This window comes from Canis lupus, chromosome 6 (assembly GCF_011100685.1).
Source record: "Canis lupus familiaris isolate Mischka breed German Shepherd chromosome 6, alternate assembly UU_Cfam_GSD_1.0, whole genome shotgun sequence".
Lineage (NCBI taxonomy): Eukaryota > Metazoa > Chordata > Mammalia > Carnivora > Canidae > Canis > Canis lupus.
In genome coordinates this window covers 42,758,383-42,781,419 of record NC_049227.1, presented here as the reverse complement: position 1 = coordinate 42,781,419, position 23,037 = coordinate 42,758,383, and the positions used below count along the sequence as shown (strand labels likewise).

At 46.2% G+C, this 23,037-nt stretch overlaps 2 protein-coding genes across 4 annotated transcripts in view; both read left to right on the top strand.

The window, feature by feature from the left end:
• Positions 1 to 495: 495 nt before the first annotated feature.
• Positions 496 to 7,176, top strand: GPR61 (G protein-coupled receptor 61). 2 transcript variants are annotated; one of them, XM_038541070.1, is made up of 4 exons: positions 496 to 610; positions 3,328 to 3,511; positions 3,751 to 5,991; positions 6,654 to 7,176. In XM_038541070.1, exon 3 carries the CDS (start codon positions 4,380 to 4,382, stop codon positions 5,733 to 5,735), a length of 1,356 nt encoding a protein of 451 aa, XP_038396998.1. In that variant the 5' UTR covers positions 496 to 610; positions 3,328 to 3,511; positions 3,751 to 4,379; the 3' UTR covers positions 5,736 to 5,991; positions 6,654 to 7,176. The 2 variants fall into 2 exon arrangements, with proteins under 2 accessions (XP_038396998.1, XP_038396999.1); XM_038541071.1 differs by having other exon boundaries at positions 501 to 610; positions 3,425 to 3,511.
• A 2,530-nt stretch (positions 7,177 to 9,706) lies between these two features.
• GNAI3 (G protein subunit alpha i3) overlaps positions 9,707 to 23,037 on the top strand; it is a 39,285-nt gene continuing 25,954 nt past the window's right edge. The window contains exon 1 of one of the 2 annotated variants that reach the window (XM_038541067.1): positions 9,707 to 9,965. In XM_038541067.1, the coding sequence (XP_038396995.1) occupies positions 9,848 to 9,965 (118 nt within the window). In that variant the 5' untranslated portion in view covers positions 9,707 to 9,847. Of the gene's footprint in view, positions 9,966 to 10,182; positions 10,254 to 23,037 lie in introns of those variants that run through there. The other variant, XM_038541068.1, reaches the window with a different exon arrangement.

Genomic DNA, 23,037 nt, shown 5'->3' with positions numbered 1-23,037 from the left:
AGCTGACCCTGGAACCTTGGCCCCTGCCAGGCCTAACCTGGTACTCTGTGTCTGCATTGACCAACCTGCTACAAAAGCATCTTGGTTCTGATGTCACACAGAAGCATGCGATGGCAGGGCTGTCAGGAGCCTCAGGATCATCTATCCTATATTCTCTTTGAACAGATAGGAAATCAAGGCCAGAAATGGGAAGTGACTTGCCCTAGGTCATACAGCTCATAAGTACCAGAGCCAGCCCTTAAACTGGGATTTTCTGATTCTGAGTAGCCTTTATACTTCACCAGGCTGGCCAGGAGAGTCTCCCCTGACTATGGTCACTGCCCCAAGAAGGTTTTGAGATGCCACTCCAGCAATCCAAGAGAAGTGAGGGGGGTTGGAACCACCCCTGAGCATTTTCTGTGGGGGCACTGGTGCCTGGCTCCTTGCTTCAGAAGTGGCTCCAAGGGGCTGGGTGGGAAGCAGGAGGCCATTAGGACCCAGAAGCTCTTGGAGCATCCTGCTCTGCCTGCTGCCTCTCACCACTCACTGCAGTGGTTCAGGCTTCAGCAGCCTTGGAGAAGCATCAGCTGAGAGGAGCTATCACATGGGAGCCGGGAGCTGCTCAGCAAAGGTAGGAGTTGTCGACTAGGCCAGGAATAGGGGCCTGTCCCAGGGCCTGATGGTGAGTGCTGAGGTACTCTGCAGGAGGGTAGCTCTGCGTCCCCAGGACCAGCCCACCCTACCTTATGGTGGGCAGTTTCGTCAAGGGATGGGCTCCCAGGTATTGGGGTGTGGGCACCTCTGAAGCCTAGAGATGGGGGTTGATCTCCTGCCAGAGGGAGTACCCACATCCTACAGGCAGACAGGGTTCCCCATCTGTCTTCCTCCATGTCATAGAGATGGGTCCCCCGCATCCTAGGAATGGGTCCCTTGGCATGTAGGCTGATGGGCAATTCTGCGTCCTGGGCGTGGGCAACTCTGCTGGGAAGAGGTGTGGTTGCCCCCTGGAAATCTCTCCTGGCTTAGGAGGGACATACTGTTGTTTGAAGGAAGGCCGTGCTGGGGTCCTTGGGTTGGAAGCTCTGTATTTAGGAAACAGGTGCATTCGAATCCCAGCAACATCTCTGTGGCCTTGGGGTGGGCACTTATGCACATCTTGCATCCTGAAACAAAGATATTTGTAACTTGACGATGCCCTGGCCAGGGGGCCAGACCTTGACCCCTATGGTGGTAAAGCCTGCCAGGTGCTGAGAGGTCCTGGAGGTGAGGGAGGGCTTGCTGTCAGGAAGCAGTGGCAAGATGAGAGCGAGTGAGAAGGCATGATGCTGTGAGCTAGGAGTGGAGTGAGGCTCTCTGGGCTTCCCCTCTGACACTGTGATGCACAACCCTGCCCTCCCTGACCCCCATCCATCAGTAGGGAGTGCTGGGGAGCAGGCACGTTGGTCCATCTGTTAGGACAGAAACTGGAATCCTGGCATTTAGGAGTCAGTGTGGAGATCCTGCCCAGGCCGAGGGGGCTGTGGAAACGAGAAACGTCCAGTGCCTTCTTGCCTAGGGCTCCGTCATGGCTGCACAGTGCCCCCTCCATCTCCACGTGGAAACCATGTCTGCTTCCCTCGGTCTGGGGCCCTGGGTGGGCCTTGCTGGCAGACTCTTGATGTTCATGCAGACATGGAGGGCATTCACTCCTTTAGCTCCCGGGGCCTCAGAGCCACATCTTCAGGCCTCCACTCCCAGGTAGAAGGGATGAGAAAGATATGAAGCCCGGCATGGAAAGTAAGGGGCAAGGATGCCTTCCCTAGCGTTGCTTTCTGCATTTTTCCTGGTAGTGTCTTATGAGAAGCTGATGTCTCCACTTTGGAACCATCTCCACCTACCTTCTCTATAGACCCTGGGTCAATGTGGCCATTTTAACTGTGAAATGAGCTTCCTGTTATCCCTGGGGAGAGGCAAATCCCTAGGCAATTGTCCAAAGTTAGGGCTGTGCCAAGTCCAGGAGACCAGGTTACCCTTTCCAGAGCAGAGTCCTCTGGCTGGCACGCAGCTGCCCTACTGAGTGTACTTGGAGCAGGTACGAAGGGGCAGGGGCAGGTACTAAGGGGCAGGGACTCAACAGATCAGTTTGAGTTTGATACAATTCACAAAGTTATACTGAGCACCCATTGCATGCATGGCATGCTTGAAGTTAAAGGAATACACTATTGGTGGTTACCAAAACCCAAGGGTGGTTGTAAGGCTGTAACTACGGAGAGGGAATGGGAACGGTCTGCCCCACGTGGTCCACATCATTGCAGTCAGAGAAATGATGGGTTTTTAAATTCAGCCACCACCAAGCCCTTGGCAGCCCAGGAACTCACAGAGTCATCAAATGTTGTCAGAGATGGGAATCTTGGAGGTCGTCCAGTTCAATCTTCCCATTTTACAGATGAGGAAACCGTGATCCAGAGAACTTGTGACCTGGCTACAGACTTGGCGTATCTATAGCTTGCCTTGAGTTTGCATACCTTTCTATATTATACTGGGAGAAACTGGACTGCAAGAATAGGATATGGAAATGAATTTTTTTTTTAAATTTATTTACGATAGTCACACACACAGAGAGGGAGAAGAGGCAGAGACATAGGCAGAGGGAGAAGCAGGCTCCATGCACCGGGAGCCTGACATGGGACTCAATCCCGGGTCTCCAGGATCGCGCCCTGAGCCAAAGGCAGGCACTAAACTGCTGCGCCACCCAGGGATCCCGGAAATGAAAAATTTAAAGGCATTATTATTTCAACTATATGCAAACTTAATGTGGATAATGAGACACATACAACATTTGATCTGCCATTTGGCCGGGAGAAATGAGAGACGCTGAAACCCCAGACTTCTTCCCCTCTCAATGCCTTCCAGTTGTCTTCTCTGCTTTATGCTCACCCATTTCCACCATCACAGTGACCTACTCACTCTCACACCTACTCCTCCCCCACCCCCCAGACACCTACTCCTCCCTCCTAGCTCTGGAATGTGCTAATGGTCCAGGATCAAGAGGACTCTGGGCCGGGGATCTGCTCCAATGATCAGAGATCTGAGGACCCCGGGAGTGGAAGGTTAGGCACTTCCTCCCCCACCTGCAGGGGTATGGTGGCTTGGAAAAGCTAATGAGTGGGTAAAGAAGGGCAGCTTTCAAGTGACCTATGCCCTTCTGGTTTGGGGGGCAGTGGAGCCTGAATGGGCTAGCATCCCAGTTTCCTTCCAGCTGGAATGTTTTGTTTTCACGGTTCCTCCTCAACACTCCCCAAATGGCAGCTCTTTATCTTGGGGGTGGTGATGTCACAGGACACCAAACACAGTCCTTCCCTCTTTCAGGTGATCTCTTCCCAATGGTAGCCCCAGAGCACTAATAGACATTTTTGGAGATGATTCAGATGCAACAACTATCCATTGAATGCCTATTGCATTCCAGTCGCTGTAGAGGGCACCATCAGGTGGGCTGGAGTACTGACCCTGGAGCCGGACCACACGGGCACCTACCTGGACCTTGCCGCCTTTGGTAAGTTATTTAATCTTTCTGGACCTCAGTTTCACCAACTGCAAAATGGGGATGAGAGTAATACTCATAGGTTGTGTGAGCACTAAAATGAGCATATTTAGGTACAGTGCTTAGAACGGGGTTTGGCACCTGGAAAGCATCTTTAAACATGTTACTACATATGGGTGGTATTGTTATTAAGTCTCACAGGCTCCTCCAAACACAGTTGTGAAGTGGCTGCTGTTCCCTTCATTTTACAGATGCCTTCATGAGGAAACTGAAGTCCAGCAGAGTCACAGAGTCCATCATTCCCAGGCCTAGGACTAGAAACCAGATTTTGTGTCGCCTCTGCACCCCAACAGCTCCTGCCATTCTGAGACAAGAAATCAAGAAATTTACATAAGCTACTTGAAAACTGGGGCACGATCCCGGAGCTCAGCGGGACCCTAGGAGAGGGAGACAGAGGATTTAGGATCTCTGGATAACAGTCCCTGAGAGAAGAGAAGGGCATGGAGGACAGTGGAAAGGAAAAGCAAAAGAAGGAGCTGGAGACCACTCGGAAGGTGGAGTGTTGAGTGGGTGAGGCTCTGGCATCTCTCACGTCTCCTTCTTTGAGGTCACCAAGGCAGATCAGAGCCACCTCCTTCCTGCCTGAGAGGAGAGATGAGCTGCTGAGCCCTCCGTTCCCTTATATGCACAGCCCGGCCTGGAAGGCTGGCGATTAGAGCCTGCCTGGCAGGCTCCAGCAGGAGGCACCCCCTGCCCCCATCCCCACGCACGAACTCGAACTCGGCAAGCCTGGGCCTGGGCTGGCCATCCCAGGGTCACCGGACTAGGATGGGGGATGGGCCTGTGACAGGAGGTGCCCTGGGTGTCCTCTTTCGGCCCCATGGAGTCCTCCCCCATCCCCCAGTCATCAGGGAACTCTTCCACTCTGGGGAGGGTCCCTCAGACCCCAGGTCCCTCTACTGCCAGCGGGGTGCCGGAGGTGGGGCTGCAGGACGTGGCCTCAGAGTCCGTGGCCCTGTTCTTTATGCTCCTGCTGGACTTGATCGCCGTGGCCGGCAACGCCGCTGTGATGGCCGTTATTGCCAAGACCCCCGCCCTCCGAAAATTTGTCTTCGTCTTCCACCTCTGCCTGGTGGACCTGCTGGCCGCGCTGACCCTCATGCCCCTGGCCATGCTCTCCAGCTCTGCCCTCTTCGACCACGACCTCTTTGGGGAGGTCGCCTGCCGCCTCTACTTGTTCCTGAGCATATGCTTCGTTAGCCTGGCCATCCTCTCGGTGTCGGCCATCAACGTGGAGCGCTACTATTACGTGGTCCACCCCATGCGCTACGAAGTGCGCATGACGCTGGGGCTGGTGGCCTCCGTGTTGGTAGGGGTGTGGGTGAAGGCCTTGGCCATGGCCTCCGTGCCCGTGTTGGGCCGGGCCTCCCGGGAGGAGGGGGCCCCCGGCCTCCCCCCGGGCTGCTCGCTGCACTGGAGCCGCGGCGCCTACTGCCAGCTGTTCGTGGTGGTCTTCGCCGTCCTTTACTTCTTGTTGCCTCTGCTCCTCATCCTCGTGGTCTACTGCAGCATGTTCCGGGTGGCCCGGGTGGCCGCCCTGCAGCGCGGCCCGCTGCCCACCTGGATGGAGACGCCCCGCCAACGCTCGGAGTCCCTCAGCAGCCGCTCCACCATGGTCACCAGCTCCGGGGCTCCCCAGACCACCCCGCACCGGACGTTCGGGGGAGGGAAGGCCGCAGTGGTCCTGCTGGCTGTGGGGGGACAGTTCCTGCTCTGTTGGCTGCCCTACTTCTCTTTCCACCTCTACGTTGCCCTCAGTGCTCAGCCCATTTCCACTGGGCAGGTGGAGAACGTGGTGACCTGGATCGGCTACTTCTGCTTCACCTCCAACCCTTTCTTTTATGGGTGTCTCAATCGACAGATCAGGGGGGAGCTCAGCAAGCAGTTTGTCTGCTTCTTCAAGCCAGCTCCAGAGGAGGAGCTGAGGCTGCCCAGCCGGGAGGGCTCCATCGAGGAGAACTTTCTGCAGTTCCTCCAGGGTACCGGCTGTCCCACGGAGTCCTGGGCTGCCCGACCCCTCCCCAGCCCCAAGCAGGAGACTCCTGCTGTAGACTTTAGAATTCCAGGCCAGATAGCTGAAGAGACCTCTGAGTTCTTGGAGCAGCAACTCACCAGCGACATCATCATGTCGGACAGCTACCTCCATCCGGCCCCCTCACCTCGACGGGAATCGTGACTGGGCTGCTGGACACCCGGAGGGAGATGGGGCCGGGGCTGCTTGTGACTGAAGGAACACCTTGTGGGGTCACCTATTCCCGGCTAGCAGGGGCTGGGGCTGGGGTCTCTGCACATGGCTTTTGCTTAGTGTTTTCTGGATCAGGAACGATGCCAACGGGATGAACGTGTGGCACAAACCTTGGACGTGGCTTTGATCCTTGACTACTGGGGGAGGGAACCTGGTGAAATGGTAATGAGAATAAAGGGTCACGAAGGTGAGATGATGCCTTTCAACCAGTGAACCTTCCATGCCTCAGGAAGCAGGGAAACTCTATGGGTAGGAGTTGGGGGATATAGAGCGGCAGGCCAGGTCTGGAGTTATCTCAGGGATCCTTTAGGATATTTCATTTCAGTGTAATTGTTCAGGGCAGGAACTGCACCCAAGCAAGGTAAGAAAATGACCTGTGTTTTTTCCTTTCCTTGCTAGGTTTAAAAAGAACTAAATAAAACACAGCTAAGTGTTTCCATTTGGGTTAATGGGTCTTTTTTAGTTTTAGACATGATGTTTCCTTAAAGTGAGAGGGCCAGTTGAGTATATTCCTTTCCTGAGTTTGGCCAGAAGCAAGGGGAAATAGTAGGCAAGGTACAAAGAGTAGAAGGCAGGAAAGCTGACTGCAGCTCTCTCCCACCCTCTGGGAACAGCCCTTCTGTTCTATTTTGCAGTCTCTCTCCCGGAAGCTTGATCTCAGTAAAGCAAGGATACAACAGGATGGCTCTTTCTCCTTATTTTTTAGAATGAAGAAGTAGAAAAGATTGGGGTTAGATGGCTGAAGGTGGGGTTAGCATTTGAATTGCTAAGATGGTTGGATACAGAGGCCAGGCCAGATGATCACCTTGACCAATAACACTGTAAATTTTTTTTTCTTCTTCTTCCCAGGATTGGCCTCCCTGATAATCTCTCCTCATGGCAGTGACCCACCTCCAGCCCCCTGGACAATCGGGTACAAGAGACTAAGGTTGGGAATGGGAAGGGTGGGGTTTCCATGGTCCATTAAATGCTTCCCTACTCCCATTCATCGCTCTCAAAATTAGCTTCAGTGACAAAGACTTAAATCTCTCTCCTATCTGCAGCCCTGGGGTGGAGAGAGGGCACAGGAATTGGGTTCAGCTGTTCACTGACTGAGGCTGTAGGAATTTGATGGTTGGTATCAGTGGTGGTATTTTCAAGGGAAGAGGAATAGTTGCAAACTGGACAGGATACCCATCTGGGACTCCCTGTCCATCCATTTCCCTCAATTGAATCAAGTAATATTAAAGGGATGAGGCAGGACCAGAGGGTGTTCTGATCTGTATGTGAAGAAATTCCTGGCTCATTGAACATTAAAGGGTAAGATGGGTTGGTGGGAGTGGGATAGTTTCCCTCTGAATGGCCAATAAATACTTTTTATTATAAAAAGTTATACTGATATCAACATTTACTATTTCAGTTCAAGTCAGTGCATAATAGTTGAAGACCTAGTATTCTCCGGGGCCCACACAGAGTCACTGCCTTTGAGGAATTGTCTAATTCGATCAGGTACCTTGTATTTTTACAGAGCATTTATATCTGGTAAAGCACTAAGGAATGTTTGAGAAATATATTGGAGCTCAGTCCATTGCAGCAATACCTACATGGAAGCTTTCTGGGGATTGTGGAAAGTGTGAGGGTCTTAGATGCAACTCTAGTCCAGGAAAAGAATTTGTTAATTGAAACTGGGCAAATAGCTTTCCCCCTTTAGATCTAGGGAAATTTATAGGTTTCCGTCTTCCTACCATCAGACTTACTCTAGTCTAGAACCTATTAAACTGAGGAAATCCCTTAGTATATCTACCAAGGAGAATCTTTTTCATGATTGAGAAACATGTTCTTCTTGCTCTCCTCCCTTTTAACTCGTAAGGGAGGCATCTCATTCTTAGGTAAGGGGAAACTCTTCCTCAAGTACCGCGGATCAGCTCGTAGGCCCTAAGCATTGCCAGCAGGTGGCAGCGTGAGTCCAGTGGAAACCGGAAAGGTGCGCGCCTGGGGGTGGGGAGAGGGAGTGGGGAGAGGGGAGGACTGGAAACATTGCCTGGCAGCCATTTTGTTCATTTACTTTGCTTTTCCTTTGACTTTGCCCTCCAACCCTTCCTTCACATACATCAAAAAAGAAAATTTGAAGTGCAAGGGTATCTTTAATTCAGGCTGAAATTTCCTGACACTGTGATCTCACTGGCGTTGATTACAGAATCTGACACATGCTGGTTCAATTTGCCACCCCCCCCACCCCCCCCACCCCCCCGCCGGGGATCATGAAGGAAATAAAAATTTCTATTATGCTGAGTATTCTCCCAATAGTTTCTGCCGTGACCACCTTCCAGTTGTTTTCTAGTCATCAGGGTCGCTTGGTAGAGTCTGCTATGTAATCCTTGGCTGGGAAAGCTGTTCCTGGATAAAATCTGACCTCTCTAGTGGGCGCAAGACTCAACAGGTTGAGACAGCCGTCCTGTTAGTTACTTTTCCTGCACCTGGTGGTGTTGGGCGGTAGCTCTCAAGCCTGGATGACGACTTTCTGTTGTCAGGTCTCCCCAGGTAACATCTTCCAGCGGCATGGCAGGAAAGAGGTGAATTTGGAGTCAGACCTCTATTTACTGTGTGAACTCGGGAAAGATGCTTAATTTTCTGAGCCTATTTTTTCAATTGAAAAAAAATGGGGGTGATATTACCTACCTCCCAGGTTGTTGTGAGGGTTAAGAGATGAGCACGTGGAAGCACCTAGCCATACCTGGCAAATAGGTGCTCCATAAATACTGGATTTTCTTCCCTTTCTTCTTGCCCTCCTCTCCCATAAGTACCGATTACGGGAAAGCCATCATTCTTATTGTAACAGTCATTTGGGAATGAGTAGGAGTCTCTTCAAACTTTGAAGGACTGGCATTACTAAATTATAGGGGATGAAGTTGTTTAAGGTGGCTCTCAAGAAATCCCTCTAATGAATGAATCATCGCCATATAGACCTTTCTGTTTGGATCTTATACGCTAAGGTTGAGATTCTATTAGGGAAATAATTTTTAATCCCAGGCAAAGGTTTGGGGGACCACAAGAGTTCTCATCTCTAGAATGTAGGGTGGAGGGTATTTGTGCAGCTATTTAGCCATCAAGGTAATTCAGAGTCACTTTGAAGGTAGTACTCAGAACTAGGAGTGAAAAGTCGAGGGCTTTCATAGAGGTTTGTTTTCAGGTGACGCAGGAGCTGAAAGACAAATCTACCAGAACTTCCCTTTTTGTGTGGTACTACAACAGGAGATTTCAGCGGGGAGATTGACAGGATGCGCTGGTGTGTTTTGGGGCGTGGGCCTGAGGTTAACTGATTTTGGTAGGAGTCCGAGGCGCCTAACGCAGGATCCTCTCTATCCGCGCCCAACTGGCTCACACTGGAGAGACGTGGCGCGGGCACCGCGCAAGCCGCAGGTAGCAGCACAAGCACCGGATCGTCCAGGAGGGCGGTCCCACCGGGGCAGCGGCGGGCCCCGGGGGGGCGCAGGCGCGGGGGGTAGGGTGCGCGGCGAGCTCCCACCGCGGCCGGGCCGACACAGCTCGACAGGGCACCCTCGGGAGGGCGCTCGGGCTCCCCACAGCCTGGGGCCACAGGGGCTTCCAGGCCGGGGAGAAGCCCTCAGCAGGAACTTCCGTGCGGGGAGCGGACTCTTCCTGGGAACTCCGCCGCCCTCCAAGGCCGGCTGGGACTCAGGAGGGCGCCACGAACTGGGGAAGCCAGTCCCTGGTTCTTCTACATTTATCCAAATAAAGCAGCCGAGAAGGAGAAGAAGCTGTAAGCCTAGCGGCGTCCCCGGGGCTGGCCGACGCCTCGCCCGCCGGGCACCGCACTTCCGCCTTCGATCGCTCCTCCTCGGCCCCAGCGGGAGACGCGGAGCAGTCACCGCCGTGGGGCGTCGCCGGAAGTGTCGTACGCGCCGGATATCCGGTTGCTTCGGGCGCTCAAGGAGCTGACGGAGAGGGCCGCCGCCCAGCAGTAGACGCCGTCTGCGCCCGCCGAGCCGCAGTCTCTGCGGTGTGTGAGTGAGCCCGGCCTCGGTCCCTCTCCCGCCGCCGCCATGGGCTGCACGTTGAGCGCCGAGGACAAGGCGGCGGTGGAGCGGAGCAAGATGATCGACCGCAACTTGCGGGAGGACGGGGAGAAAGCGGCCAAAGAAGTGAAGCTGCTGCTCCTTGGTGAGGGGCTGAGGGCGGGGCTGGCGGAGCCGGCGGGGGGGCGGGAGGCCCCGGCGCTCGGCAGCCCTGAGGGGGGAGGCCCGGCCGGCTGGAAGGACCCCGGAGGGATCTGGGGGCGTGACGGCCGTGGGGCGGGAGGCCCGGCGGGCGCGAGGAAGGGGTGGGGTTTGGGGTTGTAGGAATAAGGCTGCGGGGAGGGCGTGACTCCGTGCTGGAGTCGGCGCTGGGCAGGAGGACGTGGAGGCTGTGTTGGGGACCCGGGAAAGACTCATGAAGGGAGAGCTGATGGTAGGGAAGGCTTTGCAGGGAGTTGGAGCGTGTTGATAGCGAAGAGGACGGGAGAGTGTGGGTGAGGCTCGTGTGATGGCTTAGGAGTTGGAGCGATACCTCGACCGGATGGAGTTGGGATGCGCGAATGAGTAATGTAAACAGGGTCTGAGACTGAGTGGAGGTGTAAGGACTCTCCTTTATTAGCACGTGGGCGTTTTCAACTATTGATAAGGCAGAGGAACCCTGGATTAACCAGGAGTGCGAAGGTGTGTGATTGGGATCCATGACACGTTCTTGGATACAAAGGAGAAGAGCTTGCGTGCACGGGCTGTGTATACTTTTTCACCGCCTTATGTCACTTTTACTCTCTGAAAGTTTTTGTAACTCCTCTTGTCTATATAAAGGGGGAGGTTTTGTGAGCCGAGGAAATTTAAGGACTGGCTGGTTTGAGGTTTGTGGTCAAAGATACAGTGGACAGTAGATTACATATTGGGAGTTGCTGAATAGTTGCTAGGGATGATGTGCAGTGGGAATGGAGTTATCTTAGGATAGATTATGGAATTGGACACACTATAAAAGCTGTGACAAACTTCTGGTGAGCTGTCTCTCCAAACTAAAAATATTGGCTTCAGAAATTACTGTTTTTTTTTTACCCCACATTCTTTATGAGCAGCTTTTAGGTACAGTCAGATGCGTTTTACTCAGCATGATTTTTTTTCAAAGATTTTATGTATTTATTCATGAGAGACACACACACAGAGAGGCAGAGACACAGGCAGAGGGAGAAGCAGGCTCCATTCAGGGAGCCCGACGTGGGACTCGATCCCAGAACCCCGGGATCACCGCCTGGGCCGAAGGCAGACGCTCAACCGGTGAGCCACCTGGGCGTCCCACTCAGCATGATTTTTAAGCATTTTTGAGACCAGTTTCTAGAGGCTCAGTAAGTCATATAAAGTACCCTGGCATCAGCTTACTAATTAGTTGTCACTGTTTCTTTACTATTAGTATTTTCTAAAGTTCTGTTAGAGAAGAATATGTAGGAGTAATAGTTTTTGTAAGCAACAAAGCGCCCCCCCCCCCTTTTTTTCTTTTTTAAAACAATTTTTGGGAAAAACAAGTCACGTTAGGAGAAGTGCCAAATTTTCATGGTGTAAAGCTCCAGAGGACAGAGTACACCACCATAACCCAAGGCTTATTTTGTACTCCGGGTTGTGCTGGGTGCCCATGCTAGTCTCTTCATGTTAGCATATTTAGTGGTTTGTAGATTGCAGAAGCCCTAGGAATAACTCTTTGGATATAGGAAGAAAGTTATGCATTGGAGCTTGAGCTTTTGGTTTGAATATCTAACGTGATATTCATAACACAAGAATTTGAATTGTAGTTCTAGACTGCCACTCTCTGTTTAACAAGTATCATTTGTGGATGAGCATGGTCCATGGCACATAGTAGGTGCTTCTTACATATTTACTAGCATGAACCACCTAATGTTGGACATTGCTCTTGGGGCTCTTTCGGATGCTTAATACAAACCATTATATAATACTCAAGGCATTAATGTCTGTATTGATTGATTGGTTATGAAATTAAAGGTGTATTTTCATTTTCTGTAAATGTTTTGAATTACATTGACCATCAGAGATCTCCTCAGGACATTAGCCTATTGTAGTACAGTTGTAAACTGTGAGGTTTTCTTCCAAATGGCAGGATTTGGCAGGGAGAATTTAGGCAAGCAAATGTCTGGAAAAAAATCTTTATTTGGGATTTTATAAATAGTGCATTTAATTAAAAACAAAATTAAACACATGACTTAGCGAACTTCAAAAACAGTAAGTAAAAATCAAAGTACTAAGACATTTGCTTTTAATTTTTATCAATTTCATTGTTTTAAGTAAGATTTTTTAATATTCTTGAGCAAGTCAACAAATATAAATAGTTGCAAACACAGATGCTCTTGCTTGAACCATATCATAATGCACAGAAGTTAAAGTTACCCCTTATTTTCAGTAAGCAGAACACACTCATCACAATATACAGATAACCTTTTTTTTTGCTATAGAATACGTCCTTTGATGTACATGCAAGTTTTTACTTCATCTCTGTGAACTAACCAACTTGTCTAAGTTGGGATGTATTTGGTTACCTTTGTCTCTCCTGGCACACAATAGGTGTATTGTATTTTCTCTTTTGGAGAGATGCAGTTTAGTATAGTGATTAACAAGGTGGACTATGAAGTCAGAGTGTTTCAAATTCTAATTAAATTAGTTAAGGAGGGCAGCCCTGGTGGCTCAGTGGTTTAGCGCTGCCTTCAGCCCAGGGCGGGATCCTGGAGACCCAGGATCGAGTCCCGCATGGGGCTCCCTGCGTGGAGCCTGCTTCTCCCTCTGCCTGTGTCTCTGGCCCCCCCCCCTTTCTCTCTCTCATGAATAAATAAATAAAATCATTAAAAAAAATAAATTAGTTAAGGAATACTTATGTGTTACAATTTTTTGATTACCTTTGGTTTGAATTTCCTTTAGGTATGTTTTTGAGAAGATCTTGAAAATGCCAAAGTAATGTTTAGTCACAATAGTAGGTGGAAAGACAAAGTTATATTATTGCAAAGCTTCCCAACCAGAATGCAGTGCATAGGATGGCATACAAGTATGCTGTTTGTAATTTTTTTTGTAGTTTTGAAATTTTATTATTTTTTAAAGATTTTTATTTATTTATTTGAGAGAGAGCAAGAGAGCGTAAGCAGGGGTTGCTGCAGAGGGAGAGGGAGAAGCAGGCTCCTTACTGAGCAGGGAGCCTGATGTCGGTGCAGGGGTTCCATCCCAGGACGCTGGGATTGTGATACAAGCTGAAGGCAGGTGCTTACTGACTGAGCCACCCAGGCACCCCTATATTTTTGAGATTTTAAATCATTTTCATAACTTTTCAAAATTTTGCAACAGTTGAAATGATATTTGAACACTTTTAGTACGATTTCTTTAAACTTTGGGAAGATGGTGGGGATCCCTGGGTGGCGCAGCGGTTTGGCGCCTGCCTTTGGCCCAGGGCGTGATCCTGGAGACCCGGGATCGAATCCCACATCGGGCTCCTGGTGCGTGGAGCCTGCTTCTCCCTCTGCCTGTGTCTCTGCCTCTCTCTCTTTCTCTCTGTGTGACTATCATAAATAAATAAAAAAAATAAAAAAAAAAAAAAAAAAAAAAAACTTTGGGAAGATGGTAGTTGAAAATATTTTATTAGGAAGGTTTATGCCAGTTAGTATTTAATATCATCTGCAATACTTTGTATCTTATTTTCATGTCATAATTTTGTGATATAAAGAAAATATATATTATTTTTACCAAGCCTGCCAGCTTCCCTTAGTAAGCCTTACAAATATCATTTTTCAGTGTGGCCATCATGTGACAGAAATTGGGAAGCATTGGTTTAATGAATGGATAAGAGCACTGCTTTCAGAGTATCATAGAACTAGATTCAGTTCCCTTTCACTTACTAGCTGTGAGACCCAGAGCATATAACTTAGCCAGTGAATCTTAATTTTTCATATATATAAGGTGGGCATGATGATGCTTATTTTATAATATTGCAATAAGAAAATACATGTAAAATGCTTAGCAAACAAGTATTCAGTATTGGTAATTTCTTTTATTATGATAATGTCTGTGAAAGCTTATCATTTAGCTACTTTTTTCAAGGGTGTTTCAGACAGGTAATTTGATTTTTTTTTAAAGACTTTATTTATTTATTCATGAGAGACACAGAGAGACAGAGGCAGACACCGGCAGAGGGAGAAGCAGGCTCCATGCATGGAGCCCAACGTGGGACTCAATCCCCGGTCTCCAGGATCATGCCCTGGGCCGAAGGTGGTGCTAAACCGCTGAGCCACCCGGGCTGACCAGTAATTTGATTTTTTAAAATAGTATATTCTTGGGGATCCTGGGCAGCTCAATTAAGCATCTACCTTAGGCTCAGGTCATGATCTCAAGGTCCTTGGGTGGAGGAACCCCATGTCAGGCTGCCTGCTCAGCGGGGAGCCTGTGTTTTCCTTTCCTCCTGCTTGCAGGTGTACTCATACTTTCTCTCTCAAATAAATAAAATCTTTTTTTTTTAAATAAATAAAATCTTTAAAAATAAAATAATATATTCTTTTCAGAGATTCTTAAGGAATTAAATATTATAATTTAATTTTATAAGTTATTGATTTACTCCTGTGCTATATTTAGATTTTTTTTTTAATTTTTATTTATTTATGATAGTCTCACAGAGAGAGAGAGAGAAAGGCAAAGACACAGGCAGAGGGAGAAGCAGGCTCCATGCACCGGGAGCCCGACGTGGGATTCGATCCCGGGTCTCCAGGATTGCGCCCTGGGCCAAAGGCAGGCGCCAAACCGCTGCGCCACATCTATATAGGGATATAGGGATCCCTATATTTAGATTTTTATTTCTTGATAATTCCCCTTAGGAGATCTTGAGAAAACATTATTATACAAAATAATTTTAACGCTTTGTTCTTTAGGATTTTGTGGTGGTGGTATGGCAAAAATTAAGTTGCATGCAGAGGATTGGAATCCTCTAATTCACTTAAACCTTATACTATTTGGGTAGCTCTGATGGCGCAGCGGTTTGGCACCGCCTGCAGCCCGGGGTGTGGTCCTGGAGACCTGGGATTGAGACCCGGGATCGGGTCCTGTGTCGGGCTCCCTGCATGGAACCTGCTTCTCCCTCTGCCTGTGTCTCTGCCTCTCTCTGTCTCTATGAATGAATAAATAAAATCTTAAAAAAAAAAATCTTATACAATTTATTACTCATATATAAATATCAGTATTTACCGGCTGAATATGCTTATTATTGAAAATAAGAGTTTTTGGGATCCCTGGGGTGGCGCAGTGGTTTAGCGCCTGCCTTTGGCCCAGGGCGCGATCCTGGAGACCCGGGATCGAATCCCATGTTGGGCTCCTAGTGCATGGAGCCTGCTTCTCCCTCTGCCTATGTCTCTGCCTCTCTCTCTCTCTCTCTGTGACTATCATAAATAAATAAAAATTAAAAAAAAAATAAGAGTTTTTGATAATTAGAGTTATAATACCTAACTTTTCCTTTAATTTAGCCCATACTAGCTTCTTAATTTGATTTTTTTATAATACCTATAATCTATTGCTTTCATTTTGCCTTAGTAATAACAATAATACTGTTATTATATTGATTAAATTAAATTCTTATAGGATGATATTCTTTAAGGTTTGCCATTTATTTGGCAGAAGATTCATAAGCAGTTATTAGATTTCTTGTGAAGATGCATCTTGTGTCTGGGGGGAAAATGAACTGGCATAAAAAATAAGTCACAGTTCAAAGATAGATTTGTTTTTTATTTGCACTTAACTGTTCTTTGTTCTTAAATGTATATATGTCATTACTTGTTTAGTCTGAAAATATGGTCCTTTTCAGGAATTACAATATTGCGATTTTCCCTAAGTATGCTAATTCTGAAGTACAGAGATGACCATAGAATAGGGTCTTCGTAATTAATAGATTTGACAAGCATGTGACCTTTTTTTTTTTTATTTTTATTTATTTATTCATGAGACAGAGAGAGAGAGCAGCAGAGACACACAAGCAGACTCCATGCAGGGAACCTGACATGGGACTCGATCCCGGGTCTCCAGGATCAGGCCCTGGGCTGAAGGTGGCGCTAAACCACTGAGCCACCTGGGCTGCCCAGCATGTGACCTTTTAATTATTCCTACGGCTGTCCATGTTCTGTCTTATATTTAGTTAGTTTAGTTTAGCTTAGTTTTATTTTATTGGGGAATGGGCTTGTCAGGGAAGGTGGGGAGGAAAAGATGTTTTAAGTCCTCAGGAACTAGAATATTAGCAGTAAAGACCAAAGAATAAAAATATGGGTCTTTTTTTTTTTCTTTTAAGATTTTATTTATTCATAGAGACACAGAGAGAGAGAGAGGCAGAGACAGATGGAGAAGCAGGCTCCATGCAGGGAGCCCGAGGCAGGACTCGATCTCAGGTCTCCAGGATCACGCCCTGGGCTGAAGGCGGCGCTAAACCGCTGAGCCACCCAGGGATCCCCCAAAATATGGGTCTTATAAGAATTATTTAGAGCAGTGGATACTAAATTTGTTCAGGTAACTGAAGTTTGTTTTAAAACTTGTTTTCTGGGATTCCTGGGTGGCTCAGCGGTTTAGCTCCTCCCTTCGGCCCAGGGTACAATCCTGGAATCCCAGGATCGAGTCCCCCATCAGGCTCCTTGCATGGAGCCTGCTTCTCCCTCTGCTTATGTCTCTGCCTCTCTGTCTCTCATGAATAAATAAACAATCTTAAAAAAAAAAAAAAACTCAAAAAAAAAAAAGCAACAACAACAAAAAACTTGTTTTCTAGTCAAAGAATGTAGTAGACTAGCACTAATGAAAGACAGTTCTTTGAACTGGTAACTTAATTCGTAAATAGGAGATCCCATGTAGTATAGGATTAAAGAGCAAAGATGCTGAAACTTGGGGGATTTGTTCTAATCTCTGAGCTTCATTTTTTGTGTATCTGTACAATGAAGTCTGATTTCAGGGGTCTCTTGTCTATGATGTTAATATTATCAACCAGATGAAATATTTTAGCAGGGTTTATAAAGAGGGCTGCTTTTGTGTTGTTATTTCTCTTATTCTTTAGTTTGGCTGAAATTAGTGTAATGTAATAAAACTGTTTAGGAAGATAGTTAAAAGGCTTGAAAGACATAAATTTGTAAAGTGCCCATAATGTAAATGTTCAAGAGAATAAAAAGAAAAGTAACTGTTGTAGTGTTTGATTTTCAACTGTCTTCATTTTAGTAAAATTCTTTTTCAGTGTTTAGCAAGTTAGAGTTTATCTTTAAACCTTTATCTCTCCAGGCTATTCTGTTACCTGCTTAGCAATCATCTGTGTCATATCTGTAATTCAAGCTGCTTGAGCTGAATAACATTGTCTTTGGAGCACTGTTTAATTGTCCCAGTTTTGATACAGTGCTCTCCCTATTTTTCATGTCTTGATATTTAGTAAGTTGTAACAAATGAATAAGAAGAACTAGAATGACCAAATTTGTTTGACTTGTACCTGAATAACGGCCTGGTAATCTTAGAAACAAGTTTCAAGAGGGTATAGTCTTTAGTGGATTTCCTTTGATTTTTCAAGTTGGACTTGGAAGATACTTAAAAGTCTAAGATTTGTTAAGGGCTATTGATGACATTAGTATGTTCATTGTTCCATTACTGTTTTGCTGTTATGGGCTTCTTTTTGTCACCAAGTCTTTTTTTTTTTTTTGTCACCAAGTCTAATTCACAATGGGTAAATGTTTTTAATATTTGTATAAAAAGACTGAGTTTTTTTGGTAATTGTTAATGTTTTATACCTTGAAAAATTTTTGTTGAAGTAGATAATCTAAATTTTTTTCTAGTTGCTTGTTTAAATCTACAGCTGTCTAGTCAGGTGTGTCTCATCATGATTAAAACATACTCTTGTGTTTAAATTGTGCTTGTATCTTGTGACTTTGTTTTTTGTTGTTGTTTTTTAAGATTATATTCATTTATTAGAGCACAGCAGGGGGTGGGGGAAGAGGGGGAGAGAGAAGCAGCCTCTGCACTGAACAGGGAGCCCTATGTGGGGCTTGATCCTAGGATCCCAAGATCTTGACCTGAGCCAAAGGCAGATACTTAACCAACTGAGCCACCCAGGCGCTCCTCTCTTGTTTTTGTTTATGTGGCCTGCTGTTTATAGTTATTACTCTGGTGATATGGGGACCATATAAATAAGACTTCTTTAAAATTAATTAGCAAGGTAGTTTGATTCTTGTCATTTTATAATTTCCTGTAATAGTTGGATTTTATTTTATTTTTTTAAAGATTTTATTCATTCATTCCAGAGACACACACACACAGAGAGAGAGAGAGAGAGAGAGAGAGGCAGAGACACAGGGAGAGGGAGAAGCAGGCTCCATGCAGGGAGCCCGATGTGGGACTCGATCCCGGGACTCCAGGATCATGCCCTGGGCTGAAGGCAGGAGCTAAACCGCTGAGCCACCCGGGCTGCCCAAGCTATTAGAGTTTAATGGAATACTATTTTAATTTTAAAATCCAACTATTAGGGATCCCTGGATGGGGATCCCATGTTGGGCTCCATGCAGGAAGCCTGCTTCTCCCTCTGCCTGTGTCTCTGCCTCTCTCTCTGTCATGAATAAATAAAATCTTAAAAAACAAACAAACAAACAAACCAGGTTCTGTTTGATGTAATGATAAAATCACTACCATGATTTACACATATAATGTAGTTCTGATGTATGTGTTAGGATAATGCAGTTTTAAACTTTCCATGGAAGTTATTTCAGTGTTCTCTATTTTTGAAAATAGAAATTGAATTCTTCAGTTTAAACTTTTTTTTTAATTATTATTTATTTATTTATGATAGTCACACAGAGAGAGAGAGGCAGAGACACAGGCAGAGGGAGAAGCAGGCTCCATGCACCAGGGAGCCCGATGTGGGATTCGATCCTGGGTCAAGGGCAAGCGCCAAACCGCTGCGCCACCCAGGGATCCCGAATTCTTCAGTTTAATAACATAAATTTCTCTCACCATTTTTCAGCATTACTTACATATTTTGGTTCATTTCAGGTTGTTAAAAACTAATTTCCTTCATTCCTCTGTTCCTTTTTTTCTTTAAGATTTTATTTATTTATTTGAGAGAGAGAACAAAAGTTGAGGGAGAGCAGAGGGAAAAACAGACTCCCTGCTGAGCAAGGACACGCTGTATGGGGCTTGATCCTAGGATTCTGGGATCATAACTTGAGCTGAAGGCAGACATTTAACCAACTGAGCCACCCAGGTACCCCTCTTCCTCAACTTCTCAGAGGAGAAGTATATTTCTTTTTTCTTTTTTTTTTTTTATGATTTTATTTATTTGAGAGAGTGAGTGAGAGCACACAAGTGGGGGGAGGGGCAGAGGGAGAGGGAGAAGTAGAGTCCCCACTGAGCAGGGAGCTCCATGCGGGACTCCATCCCAGGGATCTGGGATCATGACCTGAGCCTGAGGCAGATGCTTAAGGAACTGAGCCACAGCCACCCTGAGAAGTATGTTTCTTATCCTTGCATTTTTGTTGTTATGGTTATAACTAAAATTTACATCCTCTTCAGTATTTGTAGTTTTTTGAGTTTTTCTAGACTACCTACAAGTTTGTGTGTGTGTGTGTGTGTGTGTGTGTGTGTGTGTGTTGAGATTTATTTATTTATGAGAGACACAGAGAGAGAGAGAGGCAGAGTCACAGGCAGAGGGAGAAGCAGGCTCCATGCAGGGAGCCCGACGTGGGACTCGATCCCGGGACTCCAGGATCACACCCTGGGCTGAAGGCAGGCGCTAACCCGCTGAGCCACCCAGGGATCCCGTATGTTTTGTTTTTAAAGATTTTATTTATTTGACAGCACAAGAGAGTACAAGTAGGGGGAGCATCAGAGGGAGAGGGAGAAGCAGGCTCCTTGCTGAGCTGGGAACCTGATAAAGGGCTTGAACCAAGGACCCCAGGATCATGACCTGAGCCACCTAGGTGCCCCTACAAGGTTTTTTGATAAGCTTTTTATTTTGTAATAATTTCACATTTATAAGAAAGTTGCAGAGATAGTACATAGAGTATCTGTATAGTCTTCACCTGGTTTCCCTTAGTGTTGACATCTTACATAGCTATGGTATATTTGTCAACACTGCACAATATTGGTGCATTCTAATGTATGTGGAATGTGGTTACAGGAGTAGCCAATTTGAGGAGGAGAAAGAAATACCTCAGGAAGTCTTCCCAGAGAAGACAACATTTGAGATGGACCTTGAAGGATAAATAGAACTCTTAAGACAAAGACAAAGAAAGTGCATCCAGGCAGGGAATAAAGGCTCAGGAATATGAACAAATAGATTGGCCTAAAATGAAGAGTTGGTATAGGAGGACTGTGGGAGATAAGGCTGGAAAGGTGTGCACGGGATTTGGAGAGTGTTGATTTGAATTTTTAGTAGCTGTCTTTTCAGCCCTATTTTAGTTTACAGACAGAGATAAATATAGATATAATTTGGGGGAAATCATCTGGGGACTTTGTATTCTCCTCCCTCGTATTTAACTGCCTTTTTTAAGTTGCTATACTAATTTATGCTGTCACAAAAGGTTAGTAAAAGTAAATATAGGTATGAACCCCAAACTTTCTGGGTTTTGACTTACAGCATTGATGAATATCTAAGGTAAGGGAAGTTGAAATTGTAGGTATCCTTATGATCTGGCAACTCAATTTATAATGTTTTGCTATTTGTGAATTTTCAAAATGTGGTATTTGCATTTAATTAAATAGACCTGTGGAAAAGTGCTATGTGCTGCCATCAGTGTTTGGGAGACTTAGGGATATGATTTTAACTTTTTTTTTTTTAAGATTTTATTTATTCATGACAGACACAGAGAAAGAGAGAGGCAGAGGCACAGGCAGAGGGAGAAGCAGGCTCCATGCAGAGAGCCCGACGCAGGACTCGATCCTGGGTCTCCAGGATCACACCCCAGGCTGAAGGCGGCACTAAACCGCTGGGCCACCGGGACTGCCCTGTTTCTAACATCTTTAAGTGTAAAATTTGGGGATATATGGATTTTGGTGAATGGATGTAACATTACAGTTACCTTTGGAGGACATCTCCGTTGCATATAAAAATTTATTTGTATGGGTTAAAACTGAGTATTTTACATTTCTGTCTCACAAGAAAATTTTGAGGCAGAGCTAGAAAGAAACACATCTTTGCAAAAATAGTGTTCAGTCATGTTCTATGTACATACTATATAATTTAGTGTTAGCATCAAAATGGCTATTTGTTGCCCTGCTTTTGAAGACATAAAAGCAAACTTACCAGGGGCCAAAATTAGAACATTGAGGCCCCCAGAGGATAATCTCCCTCCTTGCTCACAAATGACTGCTCCCTTAAGCATTCTTTTTATATTCCACAAAGGTGAAGAAGAAACCCTGCTTCTCCCTCTTAATTGGCCAGTTGCCAGAAGAGTACACATGATCTTTAGCAACACTCAAGTTACCTTTTTCATATTCTCAAGTGATAACATTTGGAGGAGGCTAAGTGAGTTGCTCTTCCCCCCTCCCCCTCTTAATCTAGGATTTAAAACATTTTGATCTTGTAATTATTAAGACTTTTTCTGTATCTTCTAGTGGAGATTCCTCGATAATCTGCATGTTTTTACCCATCTTTTGGAGCTAGGTCACACAGGGTGTAGGCCCTGTCAGCCTGTGACTGGGTGATTCCTGTGTCAGGTATCCTGATCCAATCACAGAGAGGGGCGTGGCTCAGTAGGCAGTTGCCCTGAGGAAAGGAAGTAGGGATTTCTCTAGAGGTTATGGGCAGACATATATTCTGAAATTATGTCTAATATAAACAGTTAATATATCAGTTAATTATTTTAATGTATCAGTGTAATATAATTTTTTAAGATTCTGTTTATTTATTAGAGAAGGGGAGACAGCGAGAGTGAGAGCACTAGCTGGGGGAGGGGCAGAGGGAGACGCTGACTCCCCTCTAAGCACAGACCCCCAAGATCATGGCATGAGCTAAAGTCAGTCTTTTTTTTTTAATATTTTTTATTTATTTATTCATAGAGACACACAGAGAGAGAGAGAGGCAGAGACACAGGCAGAGGGAGAAGCCGGCACCATGCAGAGAGCCTGACGTGGGACTTGATCCAGGGTCTCCAGGATCATGCCCTGGGCTGCAGGCGGTGCTAAACCGCTGTGCCACCAGGGCTGCCCTAAAGTCAGACTCTTAACTGACTGAGCCACCTAGGCACCTGTATATCAGCAAAGTTTTATCAAAAACTTGTTATATGTGTCTTAAGCCTTTTTGGTTGTTGGTATGTGATTGCTTCCTAGAAAAATCTTTTTCAGGGGCATCTGATTGGCTTAGTCGGTTAAGCATCCAACTCTTGGTTTTGGCTCAGGTCATGATACCAAGATTGTAAGATTCAGCCCCAAGTCAGGCTCCACATGGCCTGTAGCCTGCTTGAGATCTCTCTCTTCCTCTCCCCTGCTCCGCTCCTCCCCCCAAAGAAGAAAACTCTTTCACAGAAGAGACCCATAATCTGTCAATCACAACTAACTGCCATCTTTTACCTTTAATATATTCATTCATTTATTCATTCACTGAACAGGTATTTGAGTACTCATTATGTTTCATGTACTCTTTTAGGATACAGGATGTTCAGGACAAATTTGTAGTTTATTTCACTGAAGTAGGTGGTGGGTGCAATTGCATGGGAGCTGTGACAGGGTTTGAGAGGTTTAGAGGGGAATAAGGTGAATAGGAGACTTGTGAATGAGTCCAAATTTACAGGTATGGTTGTGGGTTGAGAGCTGAAGGCCTAGCCAGGAATGGATGTGGGGCTGAGTAAAGATAGCAGAGGAATGGAAATCTATTAACTGCCCACATTGAAAATTCCATTCATTGCAGCTGGCATTTACAAAATGTGATTAGGCAACTACTGAATCTCATAGAAACTCAAATCATTCATCCCACAGTTATTATGTGCTTGGCACTCTGTCCTAGATATGGCGGGGGGTGGGGGTAGTAGAAACACAAAAAGAAGGCACTGTTTTGTGCTTTCGAGGAGTGTGCTTTTTTGAGTTTAGGACTAATGGAGTCCTAAACAGGTATAAACCCAAGTAATTACAGTAATTTGACTAAGTATTAGTGTGATGGTGTTTGACACTAAACTATAGGGCCAAGTTGAGTCTTGTCAGGATGCCCTTGAGGGAGAAGTACACAGATGTGG

Coding starts and splice junctions, on each gene's coding strand:
- GPR61 (XM_038541070.1), top strand. CDS start 4,380: ATGGAGTCCTCCCCCATCCCCCAGTCATCAGGGAACTCTTCCACTCTG.